The following is a 25,391-nucleotide window of genomic DNA, read 5'->3' as shown; positions in this document are numbered from 1 at the left end:
ATTTAGTTTAGCTACATAAGAAAAAATACTGGGCTTTGTCATTGTTTTTCTAAGCATCTTGTTCTGGTATTTGCTAATTTTAACCAAATCACATGCAAAAGATGGCAGAATCATACTATTCTTTGTAGAAGGGACACACATTATATATACAATACTTTTTCATGTGGTAAATAAGATACATGTTTTTTTCTTTAAATAAAGATTTGATGCGTTTGAGGCGAACTACTGCTAGCAGCAGCAAAAAGGGAGGGGAAAAGGAAAAAAAAGGTGAAGCTCTGATATCTCGACAGGCTCCTGGAATGTGTTTTGCTTTTCATCCTAAGGTAAAGTATCTCAATCCATTATTTACTATTGCATATAACACCTTCCAGTAATTGAAGTGTATTAAGATATAAAGCAAGGCAAAGTTTTAGCATGTTAATAAATATTGTGCCTTGTAAGTAAAAATAGAGCAAATGTAGACATAGCTGCCAAACTAAGGTAGAGCGGCCCCTTCTAGTTGGCTATACCATGTCTTTATCTGCTTTCTAGAGGAAAGGTCTCTATTTCTGAGGAACTGTGGAAGGATTCTCTTTACAACTTCATGTTTAACTTGAATGCCTCTCCTTGCTCCTCTTGGGTGTTCTGCTACTTTATCATATTGATAGAAACCAAATCTACTACACAGTCCTCTATGTCAGTGTGAGTGGTAACTCTCATGATTCTGAGGATCAGGAAGACCAGTTAAGTTCATGCTTATCAAGACCAGAATCAAATCAAAGCACAGTTAGTGAAGTTCTACTCTTTCTCATTCTTTTTATCTGGAAGTTCTTTGGAGTCAGTAAATTCAGCAACTATGACAGACATCTAAGGAAACATATCCTATGTGTTTTCTGTTATATGTAATATGATCATCTTTTTAGTGACACCATCATCCACCTAATTATGCAAACCAAAACTTGAGCTCCTACTCTATTCTATCCTATCATCCAAATGATATTTAAGTCTTATTGTCCTACTCCTTTCAGTCCAAGCCTACTCACTGCTAATGTAGTTCAAGCCTTTATTAAGTTTCACTTTTACCACTGTAGTTGTATTCTTAACTGCTTTCATTCTCAAATTCTTGTAATTCACATTTCACCTTGACTCTAGAACAGTGGTTCTCAATGTTGGCAGGGAAGGGCATTTCTCATCACGAGGGTACATTTCACAATGTCTTGAGATATTTTTGGTTGTTTCAGCTCTAAGAGGTGGGACATGCAGAGGCCAGGGATGCTGTTAAACATCCTACAATGCACAAGACAAGTACTGTGTTCCTCTGCACAGAAGAAGGAGAAGGAAAAAAGGAAGGGGAAGGTGAAGGAGAAGAGGAAGGAGAAAGACAAGGGGAAGGAAAAAAGAAGGAGAAGGGAAAGAAGAAGGAGGAGGAGAAGGATAATGATAATAATAATTTTATTATATTTATTATTATTATTATTATTATTATTATCTGACCCAAAATATCAATGGTGTTGGATTGAGAAATCCTTTTCTGGTGTCTGGTGTCCTAGAAATGTCCTTGGCATAAAGAATTTGAGATAATCATGTAGTTTGTAAATAGTTTTACTTCTTCCTTTCCTATCTGGTTACCTTTTATTTCTTTTTCTTTCCTGATTATAGTGGCTTGAACTTCCAGCACAATGATGAATAGAAGTGGTGAAAACAAACATCCCCCTCTTGTTTCTGATCTTAGGGAGAAAGTATTCAGTCCCTTTACTATTAAGTATGATGTAAGCTGTGGTTTTTTTTGTAGATGCAGTCACATTGAGGAGTTCCCATTACATTACCATTTGTTGAGACTTTTATCAGGGATGGATGTTAGGTTTTTGTCAAATACTTTTTCTACATCTATGGAGATGATTATATAGCTTTCTTTCTAAGTTTGTTAACATGATGAATTACATTAATTTTTAAATTTTTGTTTCTGAAATAAATCCCATTTGATCATGATTTATACTTTTAATCTACTGTTGGATTTGATATGCTAAAATTTTGTTTAAGATTTTTCATCTTTGTTTGTAAGGGATATTCATCCATAGTTTTCTCTTCTGGTAATGTCTTTGTCTGGTTTTGGTGTTAGGATAATCCTGTAGAATTAGTCGAGAAGTATTCCCTTTTTACTTTTTTGAAAGAATTTGCATACAATTAGCATTATTTATTCATTATGCGTTTGATGGAATTAATAAACCATCTGGGCCTGGAGTTTTCTTTTGGGAAGATTTTTAACTTTCAACTAGAAATTCAAATTTTTAATAGATATAGGGTTATTATTATATTATTATCTATTTCTTCTTGAGTGAACCTTGATAATTTGTATCTTTCAAGGAATTTATTTCATCTAAGTTATTAAATTTAGTGGCATAGTAATATTTCCTTAGTATCCTTTAATAGTTATAAAATATGTAGTGATATCACCTCTTTAATTCCTACTACTAGTAATTTGTGTCTTCTCTCTTCTTTCTCTTTTTTTTAGTCTGGCTAGAAATTTATCAATGTTATTGATCTCAAAGAACCAGCTTTTGATTTCTCTGTATTTCACTATTGTTCTTCTGTTTTCTATATAATTGATTTCTAATTTGATCTTTTATTTTCTTCTACTTTGGTTTTATTTGCTCTTCTTTTTCTGGCTTCTTAAAGTGGAAGCTGGGATCATTGATTTGTGACTTTTCTTCTTTTATGATAGAGGTATTTGTGGTATTTGTGCTATAATTTTTCTCTAAATACTGCTTTGGCAGCATCCCACAAACTCTAATATGTTGTATTTTCATTTTCGTTCTATTCAGAATACTTTCTAATTTCTCCTTTGATTTCTTTTTTGATGGGTGGATTATTGAGAAGCATGCTATTTAGTTTTTAAATATTTGGTACTTTGCCAAGGATCTTTCTGTTATTGATTTCTAATTCAATTCCATCATGATCAGAGAATGCACTTTTTATACTGAATCCTTTTGAATTTATTGAGATTTGTTTTAAAGCCCAGAAAGTGATATTTACATGTAAATTTCACTGTGCACTTCAGAAAAATATATATTCTGCTGCTGTTGGGTGGAATGTTCTATGAATGACAATCATGTTAGAGTGGTTGAAAGTGTTGTTCGAGTTGACTATATCCTTGCTGATTTTCTTCTGTCAGTTATTAAGAGAGAGGTACTGAAGTCTCTGGCCATAACTGGGGATTTGTCTCTTTTTTCCTTGTAATTCTATCAGTTTTTAGCTTGATGCTTTGTTTTAGATATATAAATGTGTAGGATTGTTTTGTTCTCTTGATTAATCAACTCTCCTATCATTGTAAAATGGCTTTGTTTATAACTGGTAATATTATTTACTCTGAAATCAACTTAATTTGATATTAATGTAGGCACCCAGCATTCTTTCAACTAGTGTTAGCATGCTTTTTTTTAATTAAGTTTTTATTTAAATTCTTGTTAATGTACAGTGTGATACTAGTTTCAGGTGTAGAATTTAGTGATTCAGCACTTACATACAACACCTGGTGTTCATCACAACTAGTGCCTTCCTTAATACCCATCATCTATTTAACTCATCCCCTACCCATCTCCCCTCTGGTAACTATCAGTTTGTTCTCTATAGTTAAGAGTCTATTTCTTGGTCTTCCTCTCATTCCCCGCCAACCCCCCCCCCGCCATGTTTGTTTGTTTTGTTTCCTAAATCATTTTCCATCCTTTTACATTTAACCTACGTATGTCTCTATATTTAAAGTACATTTCTTATTGGTCACATATAGTTGGGTCTTGCTTTTTTATCTAATCTTACAATGTCTGCCTTTTAATTGTGATGTTTAGACCATTTACATTTAGTTTGATTTTGATATGGTTTGGTTTGAGTCTATCATTTTGCTTCACTACTTTATTGGTGGTGGTGGAGGATGGTGGTATAATATGTCTGGCTTCCTTGGCTGGAGGTAGGACTCTGAAGGGCTATCTCAACTCCAGAACTTCTTGGAGGTTGGGCTGAGCCCTCTGTTGCAATTGCATCATAGTTCAACTTAAATCTCTACCCATTTCTGTTCCTTTCAAAGAGATTGTTCCTAAGAGAACTCCCTAATAAATCTCTTGAATGGAAATCTCAGATTTTAATAGACTGACAAAAACAACTCTAGACAGTGACCTTGATCTCTAGAGAAAGATAACCTACTTATAAATGGTGTTGGAATAATCATTATCCATATAACAATGGAATTAGACACCTACCCCATCATACACAAAAAACTTCTAGAAGAAGATGTAGGAAAACATTTCTATTACCTCAAAATAGGAAAAATTTCTTAAACAAAGCACAAAAAAATGCTAATATATAAAAAAGTTATAATAAGACCAGCTACATTAAAAGGAGAACTTCTGTTTATCAAAAGACACCAAAGAGGGGTGCCTGGGTGGCTCAGTCATTAAGCATCTGCCTTGGGCTCAGGTCATGATGCCAGAGGTCCTGAGATTGAGCCCCACATTGGGCTCCCTTGCTCAGCGGGGAGCCTGCTTCTCCCTCTCCCACTCCCCCTGCTTGTGTTCCCACTCTCTCTCTCTCTCTCTGTCAAATACTAAGAAAGTAAAAAGGTAAACCATACACTTGGAGAAGATATTTGCAACATTTATAATAGACAAGCATATGTAATAGAGTATATAATATAGATATATAAATATAATATATAATTATATATAGAATATATAAAGAACTTCCTTAGAAATGAATATAAAAAATATGAGTAAAATAGTTAAGAGACATGAACAGAAGAGGAAATACAAATGGCCAGTAAACATAAAAATGTGCTCAACCTTGTTAATATTCATAAAAATGAGACCTAAAACCATTAGGTATAATTTTATACCTCATACAATGGCAAAATTTAAGATTTCTAATGTAACCCAACTGTTGATGAGAATGTGGATCAAAGGGAACTTCTTTTTTTTTTTTTTTTTTAAGATTTTTATTTATTTATTTGAGAGAGAGAGGATGATAGAGAGCATGAGAGGGAGGAGGGTGAGAGGGAGAAGCAGACTCCCTGCTGAGCAGGGATCCTGATGTGGGACTTGATCCTGGGACTCCAGGATCATGACCTGAACCGAAGGCAGTTGCTTAATCAACTGAGCCATCCAGGCACCCTCAAAGGGAACTTCTATATACTGCTGAATATAAATTGGTAATACCAGTTTGGGGAAAAATATACTTTATTGTGTTATTTAAAACTACTTATATTCTGACAAACCATGAGGGACGATGGACTCTGAAAAACAAACTGAGGGTTCTAGAGGGGAGGGGGTGGGAGGATGGGTTAGCCTGGTGATGGGTATTAAAGAGGGCACGTTCTGCATGGAGTACTGGGTGTTATGCACAAACAATGAATCATGGAACACTACATCTAAAACTAATGATGTAATGTATGGTGATTAACATAACAATAAAAATTTAAAAAAATAATAAAACTACTTATATTCCATGATCTAGTAGTTGCATTCTTAAGTACTGGTACATGCTAGAATAGTGTGTCTCAAATTTTAATGTGCGTACAAATTACTTGGGAATCTTGTTAAAATGCAGATTCTGATTCGGTAGGTCTGGGGTAGGGCCTGAGATTTTGCATCTCTAAAATGCTCCCAGGTGATACTGACTTTACATAGCCAGGACATAGAGCCTGACTTTCAGAACTTTTGACTATGACTTCAGTGTAGAAAATACACTTAAAATCTCTATTTAGTGCATACATTCAGTGTTAAAAATCCATTTATTTCAATCTTTCATTCCAAGCCAGAGTCATTTCTTCAGCATTATATACATAAGTAATTACTGTTAAGTCATCTGTCTTCTCTTTGACTAGTTCTAATGAAAAGAACACTTACTATTTCCCTGGATTCCATTATTAGTTCCATTATTAGGTAACTTTAAATATTGGAAATTTTCTTCCTCATTTTAATCCAGTGTTTGTCCATTTAATTTCTAGATAGGATCTAAGTTCTTCCCTCTATTCCAGCAAAGAACAAACCTGTATTTTCTTTGCATAGTAGTCCTTCAGGTAGTTTAATTATTATAAAATCATGATAGAAAGCAAAAGACAACAGACAACCATGATCAAGATAGTATTTCTAGTTTGGGTTCTAGAATTGATTTTAATAGATCTTGAGGGATCTCATTTTCTATGTAGCACATTTACTAATGTATCACAAGCTAATACATTTTAATTTTTTGTGTTGTAGGATACAAATATCTATTTGGCTGGCACTGAAGAAGGTCATATTCACAAATGCTCTTGTTCGTATAATGAACAATACCTTGATACCTACAGGGGACATAAGGTTAGTTTAATTATAGTAGGTATGGAAAATTTATCTTTTAATATTTCTGAAAAAAATAGTATTATACACAGTACTTTTAACATGCAATAGATTTACAGCTTCAGAGTTAACATTACCAACTTGAATTAAGTGCTTTCTTGTATGGAAACATCAATAACATGTGGGGCATCTTATTTGGCTTCTAGATAGTCTTTTTCTTTTTTTTTTTTTTTTTTGAGAGAGAGAGAGAATGCATATATGCGATCTGGGGGGTGGGGAGGGGCAGATGGAGAGGGAGTGAGAGCATCTTAAGCAGGCTCCATGCTCAGCATGGAGCCCCACACAGACCTCAATCTCATGACCCTGAGATCATGACCTGAGCTGAAGTCAGGAGTCGGATATTTGATTGACCGAGCCACTAGGCACCCCTGGCTTTTAGATATTCTTGATCTCTTCTTGCAAGTTGTGGAAGTTACAATTTTCATTTGGTTCTAAAAGACTTTGCTTATGACAACATGCTGATCCCAAAGTAAAAATGTGTCTGGCATATACTTATTTTCTGTATCCTTTGTGATTGTTCCATCTATGTTTTCTTCATTTTCTCCCTCATTTAAAAAAAATAATACTTATACTTTTAAAGTAAATAAGTATAGTATGTATTAATATTTAGTTAGTATTGTAACAGCTCTATTTTTATGTTTCCATATGGCATAATTTAGGGAAGATTCTATCTATGACCTTACTCTCAGCTAAAATAATACACAATAATGCATGGTACATAAATCTTCTAGAAAGCTTAGCATTTTAATTTGTTGGTCAGGTTTAAAATATAAGATGTTCAATATTATTTATCTATGTATTTTAATTTTTTTTCTAATTCTAGGGCCCAGTGTATAAAATAGCATGGAATCCATTTTGTCATGATGTGTTCTTAAGCTGTTCCGCAGATTGGAGTGTTATTATATGGCAACAGGAGAACACTACGCCATTTTTGAGCTTTTATCCAACCACTTATGTTGTTTACGATGTTGCCTGGTCTCCAAAATCCTCCTATATATTTGCAGCTGCAAATGAGAGCAGAGTGGAGATTTGGGACCTTCATGTCAGCACGTAAGTGTTAATGTTTTTCTTGGTGATACTTCTCATAAAAGCAGTTTAAACTAAATGATACCTGATAGATTTGGTATTGGTTAGAGGGAATTGTAGTTACTTTAAAACAAGTAATAGTTTACACTGTGAGAGTCCTCTACGAGTAAAAGATATATGCCAGGATGCTATATTCATTTTAGCTACTTAGACCGTATGTGTTTTTAAAAATATTTAAATGAAAGTAGGACATCTTATCCATCTCAAACTTTTACAGGCTGATATGAGTTATGATAGCTACCTTGAATTTTCATTGCCTACTTTATAGAAGAATGGAGAGAGGCACTTGTTTGTTTTTAACTGAAGATTTTCTGCAATAAGATAAAGGGAACAAAATAATTACTTTTTACAATATTTACGTATTCTCTTACCTTGTTTTAAAACATATTCAAAAGGCATGCATTTATTTTTATTTTTTTTAAGCATCTCTTTTTTAAGATTTATTTATTTATTTGTTGAGAGAAAGAGAGAGAGAGTGAGTGAGAGAGAGAGAGAGCACAAGCAGTGTGAAGGGCAAAGGGAGAACCAGACTCTCTGCTGAGCAGGGAACCTCGATGCAGGCCTGATCCAGGGACTCCGGGATCATGACCTGAGCCGAAGGCAGATGCTTAACCAACTGAGCCACCCAGGCACCCAGGGCCATGCATTTAATTAAAATTTTTAATTTAAAGTGTTACACCAAAGTTATTAGAGTGTCCTCTAGACTCATCTTTCATTTTAAAATGGAAATTTGTATAGTACAGGAATAAAGCGTTGAATGATTTTACTTCTTCAGTTGGAAAATACTGTAGATTTTTATGCTAGTTATTAGCAGAAGAATCAGGGAAATACATTCTTGCTTAAAATAAATGACAGAGGGGCACCTGGGTGGCTCAGTCGTTAAGTGTCTGCCTTCAGCTCAGGTCATGATCCCCGGGTCCTGGGATCGAGTCCCACATCGGGCTCCCTGCTCGGCGGGAAGCCTGCTTCTCCCTCTCCCACTCCCCCTGCTTGTGTTCCTGCTCTCGCTGTCTCTCTCTCTGTCAAATAAATAAAATCTTAAAAAATAAATAAATAAATAAATAAATAAATGACAGAAAATTCAATGGGTTTATTTTTAATGGCATTTTTTCCCTAGAAGTTAATAATTTAGTAACTTTAAAATTTTGTCATGGCTTATACTATAAAACAGTTTGAACCCCAAACCAAGGATTATATCACAAAGCAATTTATATTTGAGTATGAGATGACTAATGTATAAAATGATTACTTAACTCATCCCACTTCTGATTTTAATTTTCTTGGTAGAACTGTGGTTCTCAGGACATTTCTTCAGAAGTATGCAAGTCACTGCTTCTGTTGTTTTATGGGGCATCGGTAGATTGCTTTGGACGATGGGGAATAGAAAAAGTTCTTGTTCAAAGTATTCTTTTACGTTCCAGAGGTTCATTTGGATCAAAATATCCTTCTATTAAAAGGTATTACTACTAAGGAAGTTGTATTAGTCAGGGTTCTCCAGAGACACAGAAGCAATAAAAAGAGAGAATGAGATTTATTTTAAGGAATTGGCTCACATGACTCTGAGGCCTGGCAAGTGCCAAGTCTGCGCTACAGGCTGGCCGGCTAGAATTTCCATCAGAAGTCCATGCTGCAGTCAGGAGTCTGAAGCAGACTGGAGGCAGTTTTATTCCACTTGAGGGACCTCGGTCTTTTCTCTTAAGGTCTTCATCAAATTGAATAAGGTCTGCCAACATTATGGAGGATAAGGGTAAGCTGCTTTATTCAAATTCTACTGCTCTTAATGTTAATTCATCTAAACAAAGCACCCGCACAGCAAAGTGTAGAGGGGTGTTGTCCAAACAACTGAGTACCATAGCCTAGCCAAGTTAACACATAAAGTTAACCAGCACAGGAGCTTAAACTTATGAGTGCACATCTTAATTGTGAACTTCTTGAATTTATTTATTTGAAATTAGTTCACTGAAGAAATGAAAGTTTGATTGATTAAGGAGTTGAGAAGCCATTATTTTGATTTTTGGAAACTTAAGAAGCTTATTTTGTTTTGTTTTTGTCACATGAAATCACAGAAAATATCTGAATTTTCTTAATCTGTATACAAAAAGAATGTAATAACAACAACTGAATTTACAAAGAAAGTGTTTTATTACAGTTTGGATCCTCTCATTGTGAATGTTGCTAACCCTGGAATCAAGTTCACAACTGTTCTCTTTGCCAAACAAACAGATTGCCTTCTAGTGGGTGACAGTGATGGACAGGTTGCTGTGTATGAACTAAGAAACATGCCCTCTGCTTTGGATTCTGGCCGGGTAAGACTCAAAAGTCAAAAGTTTATGTTATTCTATGTAATTTTATGCAATTTTGTGTCATACAAGGAATTTACATTTCTTAAATATCTTAAGTGTAGTGCAAAAGAAAGAATGTAAGTCTCAAGAGTTGCTTCCTACTAAGCAGGGTGTCTACTAGGCTTATTTTCTTCGAGCCTCGGGTTTTTTCTCTGTAAAGTAAAAACAATAATGTTGTAGCATAATAATTATAAGTGTTACATGGGATAACTTTAAGTTGTGCCTAGTATACTGTTGGGATTTAATAATTGTTGAATATAGCTGAAGAAGTTTACTGCAAATATTCAAAGACTTTTAGAAGAAATGATAATATTTTAGATATTATCCAATGTTCCAGAAATAGGCATTTGTTTTTTTGTTTCTGTAGTGTTATCCTGTTCCCTTACTCTGATCTTCAAATATGAAAACTTTGTTGTAAAACTTTGACAAGCCATCAGTATCACTAGATGCCCATTATTTTTATTGGGCTTTTCAACTTTTCGGTTTTTAAATTTTTTATTTTATCTTTTATCTTTTAAAGATTTATTTATTTATTTGAGAGAGAGAGAACATAGCCTCTTTGCAGAGCAATTCAATAAAAGTGAAAATTCAAATACCATACAAAGTCTTGCCCATGTGTATTAGGAGACATGTATAAGTTAGTAATGTGAGGTTTTTTTTCCTTTCTTTTTTCCTTTGTCTTTAATATTTCTTTTGCACATGGAGATGATTACTCAGTCTACTTTTGCTTAAAATGTTCACATTCAAATATTTTATAAAATTTTAAAAATCTTAGTTCATCTTAAGCTCTTACATTTAGATAATATATTTTATTATTCTGTCTATAAGTCCAACAAATTTTAATACATACTTTTAATAAGCTTTTGCAACAATTAAGTTCCTTTAAATCCTTTAAGTTTAATTTATAAATTTAATATAGATTTTTAAGTACTTCAATTGTCTTATGGGCAAGCAAATCTGATACTTAAGGAATTCTTGTTAATTTAATAAATTTTAAATGTTGAATATGCAACCATGTTCATCAAGGATATTGGTCTGTAATTCTCCTTTTTGATGGGGTCTTTGTCTGGTTTTGGGATCAAGGTAATGGTGGCCTCATAATACGAGTTTGGAAGTTTTATGGGTAATAGACATTGGGGAGGGTATGTGCTATGGTAAGTGTTGTGAATTGTGTAAGACTGTTGAATCACAGACCTGTACCTCTGAAACAAATAATACATTATATGTTAAAAAGAAAAAAAAAGAAGAAGACGATAGCAGGAAGGGAAAAATGAAGGGGGGAATTCGGAGGGGGAGACGAACCATGAGAGGCTATGGACTCTAAGAAACAAACTGAGGGTTCTAGAGGGGAGGGGGGTGGGGGGATGGGTTAGCCTGGTGATGGGTATTAAAGAGGGCACGTACTGAATGGAGCACTGGGTGTTATATGCAAACAATGAATCATGGAACACTACATCAAAAACTAATGATGTAATGTATGGTGATTAATATAACATAATAAAAAAAAGATAAAATAAAAAAAATAAAGTAAATGTTGAATATGATGAATCTTAAATTTTCTTAAATGTGCCAGTGGTTTTTACAAATTAATAATATTTCAATCTACAATCACAAGTCTAAATCAATTACCCAATTACACATTTAAATTAGAATCACAAATTTATTTGCGATACAATCTAATAATGGCAAATTCTCTTATAAATAATGAATATTTAAAATGCCAAATATATACAAGTTTCTTAATACAAAAAATATTAAAATTATCTGCTTGATTTGCTGCATATTTTCTATATACAATTATTATTCTTCTCAGGGTAAAAATAGGTTTTCCCGATTAAGAAACAAATGAAGCATTCCAAATAGTTTTGGAGAGTATTTTCTTAACTGGCTGACATGCATATTGACTGTGGACATTTAAGGAGATTTTCCTAACTACCTTAAAGTTTTTATTTAAATTCCAGTTAGTTAACATACAGTGTAATATTAGTTTCGGGTGTAGAATTTAGTGATTCAACACTTCCATACATGACCTGGTGCTCATCACAAATACATGCCTTAAATCCCATCACCCATTTAACCCATCACCCCCACCCACCTCCCCTCTAGTAACCATTGTTCTCTATAATTAAGAGTTTGTTTCTTGGATTGCCTCTCTCTCTCTTTTTTTCCCTATGCTCATTTGTTTTGTTTCTTAAATTTCACATGAGTGAAATCATATGATATTTGTCTTTCTCTGACTGACTTATTTTGCTTAGCATAATACTCTCTAGCTCCATCCATATCGTTGCAAATGGCAAGATTTCATTCTTTTTAATGCAAACTGGTGCAACTCTGGAAAATAGTATGGAGGCTCCTCAAAAAGTTAAAAATTGAAGTACTCTATGATCTGGCAATTGCACTACTAGATGTATACCCAAAGAATACAGAAACACTAATTCAAAGGAATACACGCACCCAGAGGTTTATAGCAGCATTATCTACAATAGCCAAATTATGGAAACAGCCCTAATGTCCATCGACTGTTGGATGGATAAACATGTGTTATATATATACATTAGAAACATCTTTTATTTTGAGCAGTGTGCTCTGAGAGCAGAAGGCTAAGCTGAGAGTCTGAACATTTTTGACAAATGTGTGTGTGTGTATATGTGTGTTGTATGTATGTTAATGATTAATGCTGGTAAGCAAAATTTCCTTGTAACAAATATATCCCATACATTAATAATAAATGCAGTTTCCTAATATAAATATGTTTTTCATGCTTTCGGTCATTATATTTTAAAGGTTCAGAATTATTTTTCAGGGAGATTCAACAAAAACCTATTAATCAGATTTTGTATTACTTACAGCCAAACACAAGTTTACCTGATACAACTCTGAACTTTTCAGAGAATTATAATCAAATAGTAATTTGAAGTTTTAAAGTAATTTATGTCAAACCATTATTTCCTATCAAGGTATCTTATCAAGTAACATTGTGTCCTATAATTTCTCCATTAATTTTAACCAAGGGTGAATAAAAATTTTGGAAGGCTTATGTTTTCATTCTATAGGAAAAATGTACACCAAATTTATAATAAAGGCTGCCTCTGGGAAGGGAGGGATGAGGGAAGAACAGGATTAAGGATGGGTACAAAGGGAACATCCACAGGAATACTGGTTTTATAAGGGCAAAGTACCAGATAACACATGCACCAGGTGTGCGGATCAGGGTCCATTGGTGGAAACCCATTGAGGTATATCAAGGACCATGGTATAGGTATAGGACCATGACTCCCTCTTGTCTCTACATTGCCCATCATCCTCTGTGGCCTTGTACTGCTGGAGAAGAGCTTTGATCCTTGGGCTGTGGATGTTTTAAGCAAAATGATTTCTGAAACTCTGGCACCTCCCTGATGTGTTCAAGGACCAGAATATTTTTGTGATATGACATAGTAGAACACTCCCGTCCTACCAACTCAGGGTTTGTGGCTAGGGGTAACATCAGCCTGATGCCTGGCATGATCAGGAGTATAGGGTCCAAGCTTTGCAGTGATAACTTTGTGATGTAGCTAGTTGTCAACAGGATTTACCACCACATTAGCATTATTGTTTGTTGAAGCACCACCTCCTCTTCTGGTGGGTTGTGGTTGGTTGCTGGGTCTAAGTCTTGCATTGAACAGAATTATAGTTTAAGTACTTGGCAGAAGCTAATTTCAATGGGGCATTGCACAAAGCAACTTTTTTTTCTGGAGGTAGCCTGTGGAGAATCACTCCTGGATACTATTTTTATTCTTATGTTTCAGTATATAAATGTTTGCCATCTTTTTCTCTGTAGTTTGCGTATTTACGTATAGACAGTTCATTCATTTAACAGATATCTACTGAGTATGTACTATGTGACAGGGTCTGTTTTAGGTGCTAAGGATACAATAGTGAACAGATTACAGTAGTGATCTGTGTTAGTCCAAGTGAGAGACTGAACTAGAAAGAGATGGGTTTGAGAAGAAGCTTGGCAACTGATTTTGTGTCAAGACTTGAAGGATGGGGAATGTCATCCTTAGTAGAGGCTAAAAGACAGGACTGACTTATGTAATACCATCTCAGGTGTTTATAACTCTTCAGAGTTTGTAAAACACTTTTACATACATTAGTTCATTCAACTCTTACAATAATTTTTAGAAGTGATTGTTAATATTTCTATTATACGTTCAAGGAAACTAAGATTCCCAGATATCAGTGATTTTCTTAAGATCACCTTCACTGTGTAGTAGAGAAAACTCTGGTCTTCTGCTTCTGATTCCATCTTTTCACAGTATCTTTCTTAAAAACTCATCTTCCATCTTTGGTTTCATCCTCTTACAGATTATTATTTTACCCCTTTGGTACAAAGATCATTATTATTAAATTAAATATAAAATACTGAAATTCAGATATTTAACTCTCTCTAAATCAAGCACTGTAGGTCAGGAAAGAGTTTAAGATACCATTAATATCACAAGCTATTTTACAGATGAGAAAATTGAGGTTTAGATTTTAAGGCTAAACAGGAGCTGTCAAAATGATCCCTTAACAACATCCAAATGGCCAACAGACACATGAAAAAGTGCTCAACATCCCTCAGCATCAGGGAAATACAAATCAAAACCTCAATGAGATACCACCTCACACCAGTCAGAATGGCTAAAATTAACAAGTCAGGAAACAGCAGATGTTGGCGAGGATGCGGAGAAAGGGGAACCCTCTTACACTGTTGGTGGGACTACAAGCTGGTGCAGCCACTCTGGAGAACAGTATGGAGGTTCCTCAAAAAGTTGAAAATAGAGCTACCGTATGATCCAGCAATTGCACTACTGGGTATTTACCCCAAAGATACAAATGTAGTGATCTGAAGGGGCACCTGCACCCCAATGTTTATAGCAGCAATGTCTACAATAGCCAAACTCTGGAAAGAGCCTAGATGTCCATCAACAGATGAATGGATAAAGAAGATGTGGTATATATATACAATGGAATATTATGCAGCCATCAAAAACCGCCAAAATCTTGCTATTTGCAGCCATCAAAAAACCCTGACGTGGATGGAACTAGAGGGTATTATGCTAAGTGAAATAAGTCAATCATAGAAAGACAAGTATCATATGATCTCACTGATATGAGGAATTTGAGAAACAAGACAGAGGATCATAGGGGAAGGGAGGAAAAAATGAAACAAGATGAAACCAGAGAGGGAGACAAACCATAAGAGACTCTTAATCTCAGGAAAACAAACTGAGGGTTGCTGGAGTGGTGGGGGGTGGGAGGGATGGGGTGGCTGGGTGATGGACATTGGGGAGGTTATGTGCTATGGTGAGCGCTGTGTATAGTGTAAGACTGATGAATCACAGACCTGTACCTCTAAAACAAGTAATACATTATATGTTAAAAAAAGAAGAAGAAGAAGAAGAAGATAGTAGGAAGGGAAAAATGAAGGGGGGGAAATCAGAAGGGGAGATGAACCATGAGAGACTATGACTCTGAGAAACAACCTGAGGGTTTTAGAGGGGAAGGGGGTGGGGGGATGGGTTAGCCCAGTGATGGGTATTAAGGAGAGCATGTATTGCATGGAGCACTGGGTGTTATACGCAAACAATGAATCATGGAACACTACATCAAAAACTAATGATGTAATGTATGGTGACTAACATAACATAATAAAATAAAATTAATTCAAAAAATGATCCCTTGGGGCGCCTGGGTGGCTCAGTCGTTAAGCGTCTGCCTTCGGCTCAGGTCATGATCCCAGGGTCCTAGGATCGAGCCCCGCATCGGGGGCTCAGCGGGGAGCCTGCTTCTCCCTCTCCCACTCCCCCTACTTGTGTTCCCTCTCTTGCTGTGTCTCTCTCTGTCAAATAAATAAATAAAAATCTTAAAAAAAAAAGATCCCTTAACAGAATCCTTATAAAATTGTTTATCAAACTCCATTAAAAGAGTCTTTCATAGGAAAAAGCAGGTTTATACTAGGAAGTAACTGTTACTATTTAAATTTACTTTGGTTTGTTTACTTTTTACAATCTTATTGGATGCCCTTTATATGTATCACTAATTTATAAATTTTAAATGGCATTTTAAAGGCTCCTGTACCTCTTAATTTATATTTTATTGCATTGTAATTGTTTGACTTTTTCTTTTCAGGGAGATATAATAGATACTTTGCTTGGACCCAAGTCAAACCAACAAGGATAATTCATCATTACTAATATTTTCTCTTGTTGATGTTTAAAGAAAAAGAAACAGTATTTAATGTCCAGTAATCCAATTTGTATGCAGTAAGCTGGGATTTTGATGTTAGAAAATGATATTTGATGTATAACCTCTATTTTAACTTAACAAATTTAATACTTTTATTTCAGAGATATGTGATTAGTTTGAGATCTAGGCTAATTATAAGAGTTCTGTTGGGATTTTCTTAATATTTTTAGTCATATTCCAAGTACATATAACTACATATGTGTACTTATGAAATATCCAAATAGGTTAGAAAATTATTATTCCATTAGAAGCAAAGCTTGGAAATTATTAGAATTACTTAGACCAAAAATCTTTACAAGATGAAGTTCCATAGACTTTTAAATCTTCTGCTTTCCAAGATCTATCTTCCAGAGTTTATGAATTATGCATGTCTTAGTGTTATGAGAATATTGGATTCTCACACCCAACTTTAAATCAGAATTTTATCCTCTTAGATTTGAGAGCTGAAGCTATGAAACTTTATTAGACTATTTGACAAGGAAAAGACATGACAGAAAATGTTGAAATTGCATTGTTTAGCCACCAGGCATCACACTCCCAATTCAGTGAGAAGAGTTAGTCTGGGACACATGGGAGCACCCTCCTCTGCATGCCCAAAATCTGCTCTGGGTTTTAAGCCCCGACTTGAGTGGGCCCAGAGAGAAAATAGAAAGTCCTTGCTCTATAGTTGGCATCAGGATGTTATCTTATGAAGGGTTCTAGAGCTAGCTTGTGGATACAGGAGGAGTGGGAGGTAGCAACTCCCCCAGACAGATTGCTAACAGCCTATCCCATGCTGTTTGTTAGAACAAGTCCTGCGTTTTGTTAACTGAGGCCATAGGACAGTATGACCTGTTTTGTAAAGCATTCTAAGTGGAGAGGAGAGGATAAGGCATTTGAAACTCACTAAACTCTCTGGAAAAAAAGTATGTGTAAAACTAAGAATGGAATCTGTGCAACAGTAGAAACTGCCTTTTATAAGTGTCCACTTCTTCACAATCTCCTTTTCTTTGGAGCCATCCTTTAAACAAAAGTAAGGTGATTCTCAGGTGGATTGAGAGCTTAGATCAGGTAATAAGAATTATAAATTTTCTGCTGATATAAATCATTGTGGTTTATCTCTTTGTCTTTCTGAAAGGTTGGACTTCCCATAACACTCTATGTAACAAAATAAAAACTTGATTTAATTGAAAAAATGTTTCTTTTTATTATGTATTTTTGACTTTCAAAATTTTCCACGTAGTCTACCGTCACTGCTCATCAAACCTAAATGAAAAATAAAACTATTTTATTATTCTTAGACCCTGGGCAACTGATCCTGAAGCACTGGACCTATTCCATTTTACCCTTCTCACTCCTGATCTTATAGACTCTCCCATGCTTTTAGATTAGCATCAATTTTTATTTTACGATCTTTCACCTTGGTGTTACAGAAGGAATTATTTTGCTGGCTTTCTGGGCTGGCTTTGGATTCTCACTAGCAAACTCTATTTCCAATAAAATACTTTTAAAAATTTAGGATTTTTTGGCTCTTTTAGGTTTATAACAAAATCAAAAAAAGGTATAAGAGATTTCCCATATACTCCTTGCCCCACCAATGCATAGCCTCTCCCATTATCAAAAACACTCACCAAAGTGGTACATTTGTTACAATCAATGAGCCTGAATTGACACATCCTAACTACCCAAAGTCCATAGTTTACGTAATGGTTCACCCTTAGTGTTGTATATTCTATGGGTTTGGACAAATGTATAATAACCTATATCCAAATTATAATATTATATAGAGCATTTTCACTGCCCTAAAAATCCTCTGTGCTCTGTCTATTCTTTCCTTCACTCCCCAGTCCAGCAATCACAGATCTTTTACTATCTCAATGGTCTTATCTTTTCCAGAATGTCTTATAATTGGAATCATAGTGTATATAGCCTTTTCAGACTGGCTCCTTTCACTTAGTAATATGAATTTAAGGTTCTTCCATGTCTGTTCATGGCTTTATAGCTCATTCCCCTTTTTATTGCTGAATGATATTCCATTGTCTGGATATACCACAGTTTATCATTCAACTACCGAAGGACATATTGGTTGTTTCCAAATTTTGGCAATTATAAATAAAGTTGCTATAAACATCTGTGTGCAAGATTTTGTGTGGGCATACGTTTTCAACTCCTTTGGTTAATACTGAGAAGCATGATTATTGGATTGTATAGTATGTTGTTTTGCAAAAAGATAAAAACCCCAAATTATCTTCCAAAGTGGCTGTACACAATTTTTCATTCCCTCCATCAATGTATAAGAGCTCTATTTTTCCATATCCTTACCTGCTTTGGTATTGTCAGTATTCCAAATTTTGGCTATTCTAATAGATGTGTAGTAGTATCTTGTTGTTTTAATATGTTTAATATGCATTTCCCCAATGATAGAATTTTAAGAATTGAATGAGAGGGGCGGCTGGGTGGCTCAGTTGGTTGGGCGACTGCCTTCGGCTCAGGTCATGATCCTGGAGTCCCAGGATCGAGTCCCACATCGGGCTTCCTGCTCGGCGGGGTGTCTGCTTCTCCCTCTGACCTCCCCTCTCTCATGCTCTCTCTCAAATAAATAAATAAAATCTTAAAAAAAAAAAAAGAATTGAATGAGAGTTCTGCTTAGCAGTTAGCCATCTCATTTTATCCTTCAAACACACACACACACACACATACACCCCTAATGGACTAATTAGGGGCCTAAAGAAGGAGTAGGGACTGACCTGACTTTAGACTCCTATTTTGTGCTGGGTATTCTTTGCTTTATTTGGTTATTCTCTACCAGGCATCTCTCATATAGAACTTACATTATTGTTGTCTGTGAGTAAGTTGTTAGCTGCTCTTGCAACTGTTGTAGGGAAGGAATATTGTATTCATGATATAATTGTGTATCATAGTGTGTTCATTTGGTTCACTTCTATGTAATTACATACAATTACAAATGAGAAGTTGGACACTTAGTAATTGTCATTTTGTCTCAGTAAAAGTCTCCCTAAAAGAAAATGTTGAATTGTACTGTGAATAGATTTAGTTATCAACAACACACTTCTAATAATGTACATGTTAAAGTTCTTTACAGTTTGTAGGACACTTTCACATACATTATCTCATTATACCCTTCAGCAATCCTATGAGACAGATAGGGAAAGTAGTTGTAATATTATTATAATCTCTATTTTCTAGGTAATATAATTAAGGCTTAAATAGGTGATGTAACTTACCAAAAACCATACATCTGGTAACTGGTTAAACTCAAGCCCAAGGCTTTGAGAAGTTCTTAAACATTTTTCACTATTGTGCAGTAAATGGTTAATGTCTATATAGTTTGTTGAGGTCTCATAAACAAAGCACAAGAGTGTATATTCTTCTATAATTAGGCTTTGTCCCTAAATGATAATGCTTATAACTTAGTTTTTCAGTTTTCTCCTGCCATCAGACCTTGCCACATGTATCCCTTTGGTTAGGAACACTCTCCTTCCCATCCCTCACTCCCCTTCAACATGTTAACTCTTCACTCCCCCCCCCTTCAGATCTCAGTTCATATCTCATCTTCTCAAGAGAGCCCTTTCTGAGCTCCCTCCTACAGGACCTGCCCCCCAGCCAGTCTAAATTTACTCCAAGTATCTTAAACATGAAGGGAAATGTGAAGTTTCTGTGGGGCTAGAAGAGGTGGGGAATGAGGAAAAGAGAGAGTCCTAATGAATCCATAGAGCGAGGGGACCTATGTCCTGCTTCTAAATAACATTCTTCGGGAAGCAGAAAGGCCTATATAGGAAGGAACACAGCCTCAGAAAAACCATTCTCCATGTAATGAGTGATGTGTAGAAGCAGCAAAGACCACTGGAACCAAAAAAGCCAGGCAGCTGAGGATGATTAATGATCTACTAAAAAGCAACAATTTGATGATAGAAGGGCCTTGTCAGAGAGTAAGATGCTAGAATTACATCCTGGGAAAGGGAAGGAAGCCAAATCTGAGAGAGACTGTTACTAACTTTGTGTGTATATCATTTGTTTCTGCCATCAGGGTGGAATGAAGACTTAGGGCTAGAAACTGAATTATAGAATATACATTTCTTGGACACCCAAGTTTCTGAATTGAGATTCTCACCTGCTGTGCTAAATATTGGTGTGATTATTTGCTTAGTGTCTGCCTCCTCCCCTAGACTGTAAGCTCTCTGAGGGTAGGGACTATGTGTTTTGTTCTCCACAGTATCTCCAACACCTAGAACACTACCTCCACAGAGAGGTTATTGCAACAAATATTTGTTGAATGAATGAGTGATCGAATTAATGGGAGAAGTGTTGGCTTCATGCATACCCCATATTAAAATATGATTTAGTATTTTAAGTATGATTTCCTTAATATCTAACAAGATATCTTAACATCCCACAGAGGGTAAAACATTTTAACATCACAGAGGGTAAAACATTTGATTTGAACATAAAATCAAACAGAACATAAAATCAGCCTTGAAAATCAGCTAAACATAGGTCATAGTTTTCTTTGCTCTATAACAATATAAAATCAATTTTCTACCTCAAGACAAAAACTGAAAACAAATTTATGATGACTTTCTTTAGGTGAATATTACTGCTACTTTTGAGATTGCGTTTCCACTGACTGGTGCAGTTTATCTCCACTATAAAGCACTTAACACAATGCCTGGCACAAAGTAGGTACTCAAAAATGGTAGTTGTCATTCTGATTATCCCAGACCACATTCCCGCTTCTTGGTCTGAGAACCTCTTTGCCCTTTGCAGCTGGCTAGGTCCTTGCAAGACCCCGCTCCTCCTTCGGGAGACACAGATTGTGCTAATGATCTCCTTTGTTCTATTTGGGCTTTGTGTCTGGTTTTTTCAGGATTTAGTGCAGTGTTCAAGTCTACCCTCAAATCCATAGAACATTTACTAGGCTATTAGCCCTCATTTGCTTGGGTTGGCATACTCAGTGGGTGATAAAACTAAAAGGCTAACAGTTTACATGAAACTAATTCCTGGGTTAAATAGAAAGCAGAACATGTCCATTAAGTTGGAACATATAAAACATTGTTATGAATCTTATCAAAATAAGCACTGCTTTTTCTAAATTGATGACACATTTGTGTAGCATCCAGAACAACTCATGAAAAACGTACTCTCACCATGTTTGTATTTCTTTGAATAAGTCAACTATTAAAAGATATGACGCTATCATATCAGGAAGGAAAAATTATCCCAGGATATTTTAGGGATCTTACATCATAACTCACTGATAATAATTTTATTGAATTTTTTGAATTATTATATATTTCAGTTACTTATTGAGCTTTTAAAATTTATTAAGCTTTTAAATTTCTAAAAACCCAAAATAATGACAAAAACATAAAAAGAAAAGAGCTTCTTTGTCCATAGAAAATGAAGCTTTAAATATCAATTACTGTCTTCTAAGATTATTAAGAACATTTTTAGGTTCTCATTTAAGTTCTTACTGATAGAGCACTTAAAAAATTACTAAAGTGAGTAGCAAGAAAGTTTTATCTGTAAAGTTATGCAGAAAGTTTTCTAAATAAGTGATATTTCAATACCCATCCTACAGATATTTGTGGAGAAGAAGTTAACTAGTTTTTGAAGAGGGGCAAAAAGGGGTGTTTCAGGTGAAGAAAGCAGCAGATACAAAGGCGTAGAGAGAGAGAGGGAGAGCACGGACTTCCCAAAAATGGTGAGGTTTTCAGTAGAGCTAGACCCCTGAGAGTTTGAGGTCCTGTACAAGTAGACACATGCCCATCATGAAAGGTCTTGTAGGCCATGGTAAGGCAATTTGGATTTTTTCTTGAGAAAAATGCAAAGCCATCAAAGAGTTTTCAAAATGGGTAATAATATAAGCACATGTTTAGAAAGATCATTCCGGCAGCAGTGTGGACAATGGCTTCATGAAAGATACAGACCAGTTGAAAGACTGTTGCAGTCTCTAAGTGAGAGTTGAGATCATGGCAGAAAGGATAGAGAGGAATGGGTGGATCACAGAGAAAGTTAGAGGTAGAACCTATGAGACTTGGTGATTTAATAGATGTGTGTGCATGAAGGAGGTTTTAATCAGGGAAGAGAGAGGGAGAATGAGGAGTTATGAATGACTCCCAGGAATAGCTGGATGAATAGTGGTGTCCTATGATGAAAACACCCTCGAGAAGTATGAATAAAAATAAATTAATGTTTGGTAACAAATTTACAGAGTGATCTTATCATCATCATCATAAAATAACTATATGTGGTATACTTTATAATTTATCTGTGCTATAATTAACATTGCTTCATTTGTCCTGTGACATTTTTCCATGTTGCAAATTAGAAAATCAGATTACAGTTTAAACTACTTTATCAAGCTCTCTTAGCTGGAAACTGCAGGACCAGTATTAAAACTCTAGCATTCTAACACCAAGGCCACTCTGACACAGTGTAATATTTGGTAGAATTATAATTCTCTCTCTCTTTTTTTTTTAAGATTTTATTTGAGAGAGAGAATGAGAGAGAGAGAGAGAGCACATGAGAGCGGGGAGGGTCAGAGGGAGAAGCAGACTCCCCGCTGAGCAGGGAGCCCGATGCGGGACTCGATCCTGGGACTCGATCCTGGGACTCCAGGATCATGACCTGAGCTGAAGGCAGTTGCTTAACCAACTGAGCCACCCAGATGCCCTATAATTCTCTTTATTACCATGAATGAACACTCTGTTGAAAGCTCCCTTTGTGCTAGAGACTCTGACAGTACTCTGCATAATTTAATCCTGACAACCACTCTAATGAAGTCAGTATTATTATCTCCATTTTTACAAATGAAGAAACTGAGATTCAGAGACATTAAGTATTTCCTAAGGACACCTAGATATTAAATGGCAGAATGGAGATCTGATTTCCCAAATCTGAATGCCACAGGAAGTACTTATAACTCATGCCAACCTGCTCTAACCAGTGTATTAGGTGTTTTTGTGGCCATAGTTCCTTCATAAGCAATTTATAGATGAAATACATGTTTACTCAATCCATTGTTTGGTTGTTAATTTGGAATTTTGGTTTCTGTTAATTGTGGATCTTCGTATTATCAATCATACTGAGCCCATCACAATTAATTCCAGTTAAGACCAAATAACTGATCTTACTTTGCTTTGATTTAAAAACTTGAATCATATAGGCATACTCTACATCTATAAGATGTAAATAACTTTAATTATACGAGTCAGGATAAGTCAGATTATGTTGTCATAACCAATAATCACCAAATCTCAGTGGTTTTATTTTTAAAAATTTATTTATTTATTTGACAGAGAGGGAGAGAACAAGCACAAGCAGAGGGAGCAGCAGAGGGAGAGGGAGAAGGCTACTTGCTTAGCCCAGGACCCTGGGATCATGACCCAAGTAGAAGGCAGACTCATAACCAACTGAGCCATCCAGGCGTCCCAAATCTCAGTGGTTTTAAATGATGGGAATTTATTTCTCATTTACATTATATGTTCATTACAGGTGAGCAGGTGGCCCTGCTTTACATTGTCCTGACTCAGAAACCAGAATCTATCAAGAATGCTGTTGGTCATCACGGTGGGAGAGAGGGAGAACTGGGGAATCATGAACCAATCCTTAAATGCCAGGTACAAGTGACATATGTTACTTCCACTCACCTTTTATGTGGCAAAATATGTCACGTGGCCACATCCAACTTTAAAGAACAGGAAAATAGAAAAAACATGTGCCTGAAAAGAAGAGAACTAGAAATATATCCCTTTAGAAATTCATGACTAACTCAAATGTTAGTCAATTTCATGGTGAAAGATTTTCTAGGGTCAAATAAATTTGGGAAACTTTGAATTAAACATATTAAAGAAGTTTCTTAACTATAAGTCTTCTCTGAACCCTTATATATAATATGCATTATTAATCTCCAAAAAAGGGACCATTACCATAGGATATTTTTTCCCAAAGACTTTTTTCAAAGACTCATGTCCTAAAGAAAACACTTTCAGAAATAGTACTCTAAGGTTCTGCCTTTTAGAACTTATTTGTGGAAAGAGGAAAGGAACAAAGAAGGAAAGGAAAGAATAAAGAAAGGAAGGAAAAAGACCAGGGCAGTGCAAATTTATGGATAGTTTTGAGATCAACAGCCTTCCATAGTAGCTAGTTGCAACCAAAAATTGCATTTCTAATCTCTTGTGTATCACATAGTTAATTTATTGAGTTGTTTATTCAACATCTAATAAGATGCTATGTACTTTACTCATGTTACCTCATTCCATCTTCACAACAACATAAAAGGCAGATTATTATCTCCTCACAGATGAAGAAACTAAACTCAGAGAAGACAATTACATGTTCAAAGCCACACAGACAGTAAACTGAGTTGCAGACGAGGTGAGAAGGAAAAGTCATGTCAACCTCCAATAAAAAGGATTAAGTGCTCTAGTTAGAGATTGGTCAAAAGATGGAAAGATTCATCTTCATTTTGATTATCTTCTCTGTTTGGACCTTGAGTTATGTGGAAGCAGTGATATTTGGGGGCCTGAGTGAAGAGCCTTGAATGCCAGGCTGTTTGGATTTTATTCTCCAGGTAATGTTGAGCTATGGAAAGGTTTTGAGGCAGGAGGGATCAGACAATTATAACAAGACTTAGCATTTCAAGTCCCAAGGAGTCCTTGGAAAGGACTAATCCTTCACAGCTGGCAGAAGAGGAGTCTATTTTGAGCCCCGGGGGATCAAGTCGGAGTGGTAGCAGCGTTCAGAGGTATCAGAGTGTATCTGACATCCAGGGCAGGGATCATCCCTTGGCTGAATACTTCTCTCCTGGCTTGTGCAAAAGCCCAGCCCATAGCCACTGATCACAGCTTTATTGGAGTGCTATGTTAAACCTAGCATTATCAAGATGGGCAGTATGAGTCTCCAAAGAAAGGAAGAAAGAAGTTGGTAATCAATGGGTAAATAATTGCTTATATTGTGGGTGTGCAGGACTTGGTCATGCAGATGCCCCTCTGGAGTTGGTAAATGACAGATTCACCTGCAATTTTCACCTATGAAAAGATGAGGTAGCTCTTTCTGCAGTCAAAACCATCCCTGCCCCTTAGGTCCCTTTCTTAGCAAATGATTCTCCTCCAACCTCCCAGTTGTGCAAGCCAGAGCCCTAAGTACCATTTTTTGGCCTTATTCCTAATACGTAATCAGGACCAAGCCCTCCTATATTTTGAATACTGCCACTTGCCCCATCCTTTCTGCAATAATCTTAGTTTAGAGCACATCATATCTCATCTAAATTATTGCAAAAGCCTTTTTTTTTTTTGTTTCTCCTGCCTCAAATCTTGCTCCCCTTAATCAG

General features: G+C 35.7%; 1 protein-coding gene across 1 annotated transcript in view; it reads left to right on the top strand.

Moving 5' to 3' along the window:
* Positions 1 to 17,183, top strand: part of DNAI4 (dynein axonemal intermediate chain 4) — an 89,913-nt gene extending 72,730 nt beyond the window's left edge. Inside the window, exons 13-17 of the mRNA XM_044914046.1 lie at positions 202 to 323; positions 6,225 to 6,323; positions 7,186 to 7,412; positions 9,598 to 9,754; positions 15,944 to 17,183. Of these exons, the coding sequence (XP_044769981.1) occupies positions 202 to 323; positions 6,225 to 6,323; positions 7,186 to 7,412; positions 9,598 to 9,754; positions 15,944 to 15,994 (656 nt within the window). The 3' untranslated portion in view covers positions 15,995 to 17,183. The remainder of the gene's footprint in view (positions 1 to 201; positions 324 to 6,224; positions 6,324 to 7,185; positions 7,413 to 9,597; positions 9,755 to 15,943) is intronic.
* The last annotated feature ends 8,208 nt before the right edge of the window (positions 17,184 to 25,391 follow it).

This window comes from Neomonachus schauinslandi, chromosome 4 (genome assembly GCF_002201575.2).
Source record: "Neomonachus schauinslandi chromosome 4, ASM220157v2, whole genome shotgun sequence".
Lineage (NCBI taxonomy): Eukaryota > Metazoa > Chordata > Mammalia > Carnivora > Phocidae > Neomonachus > Neomonachus schauinslandi.
Note: the sequence above shows the minus strand (reverse complement) of the source record. Positions and strands in the feature narration are given on the sequence as shown.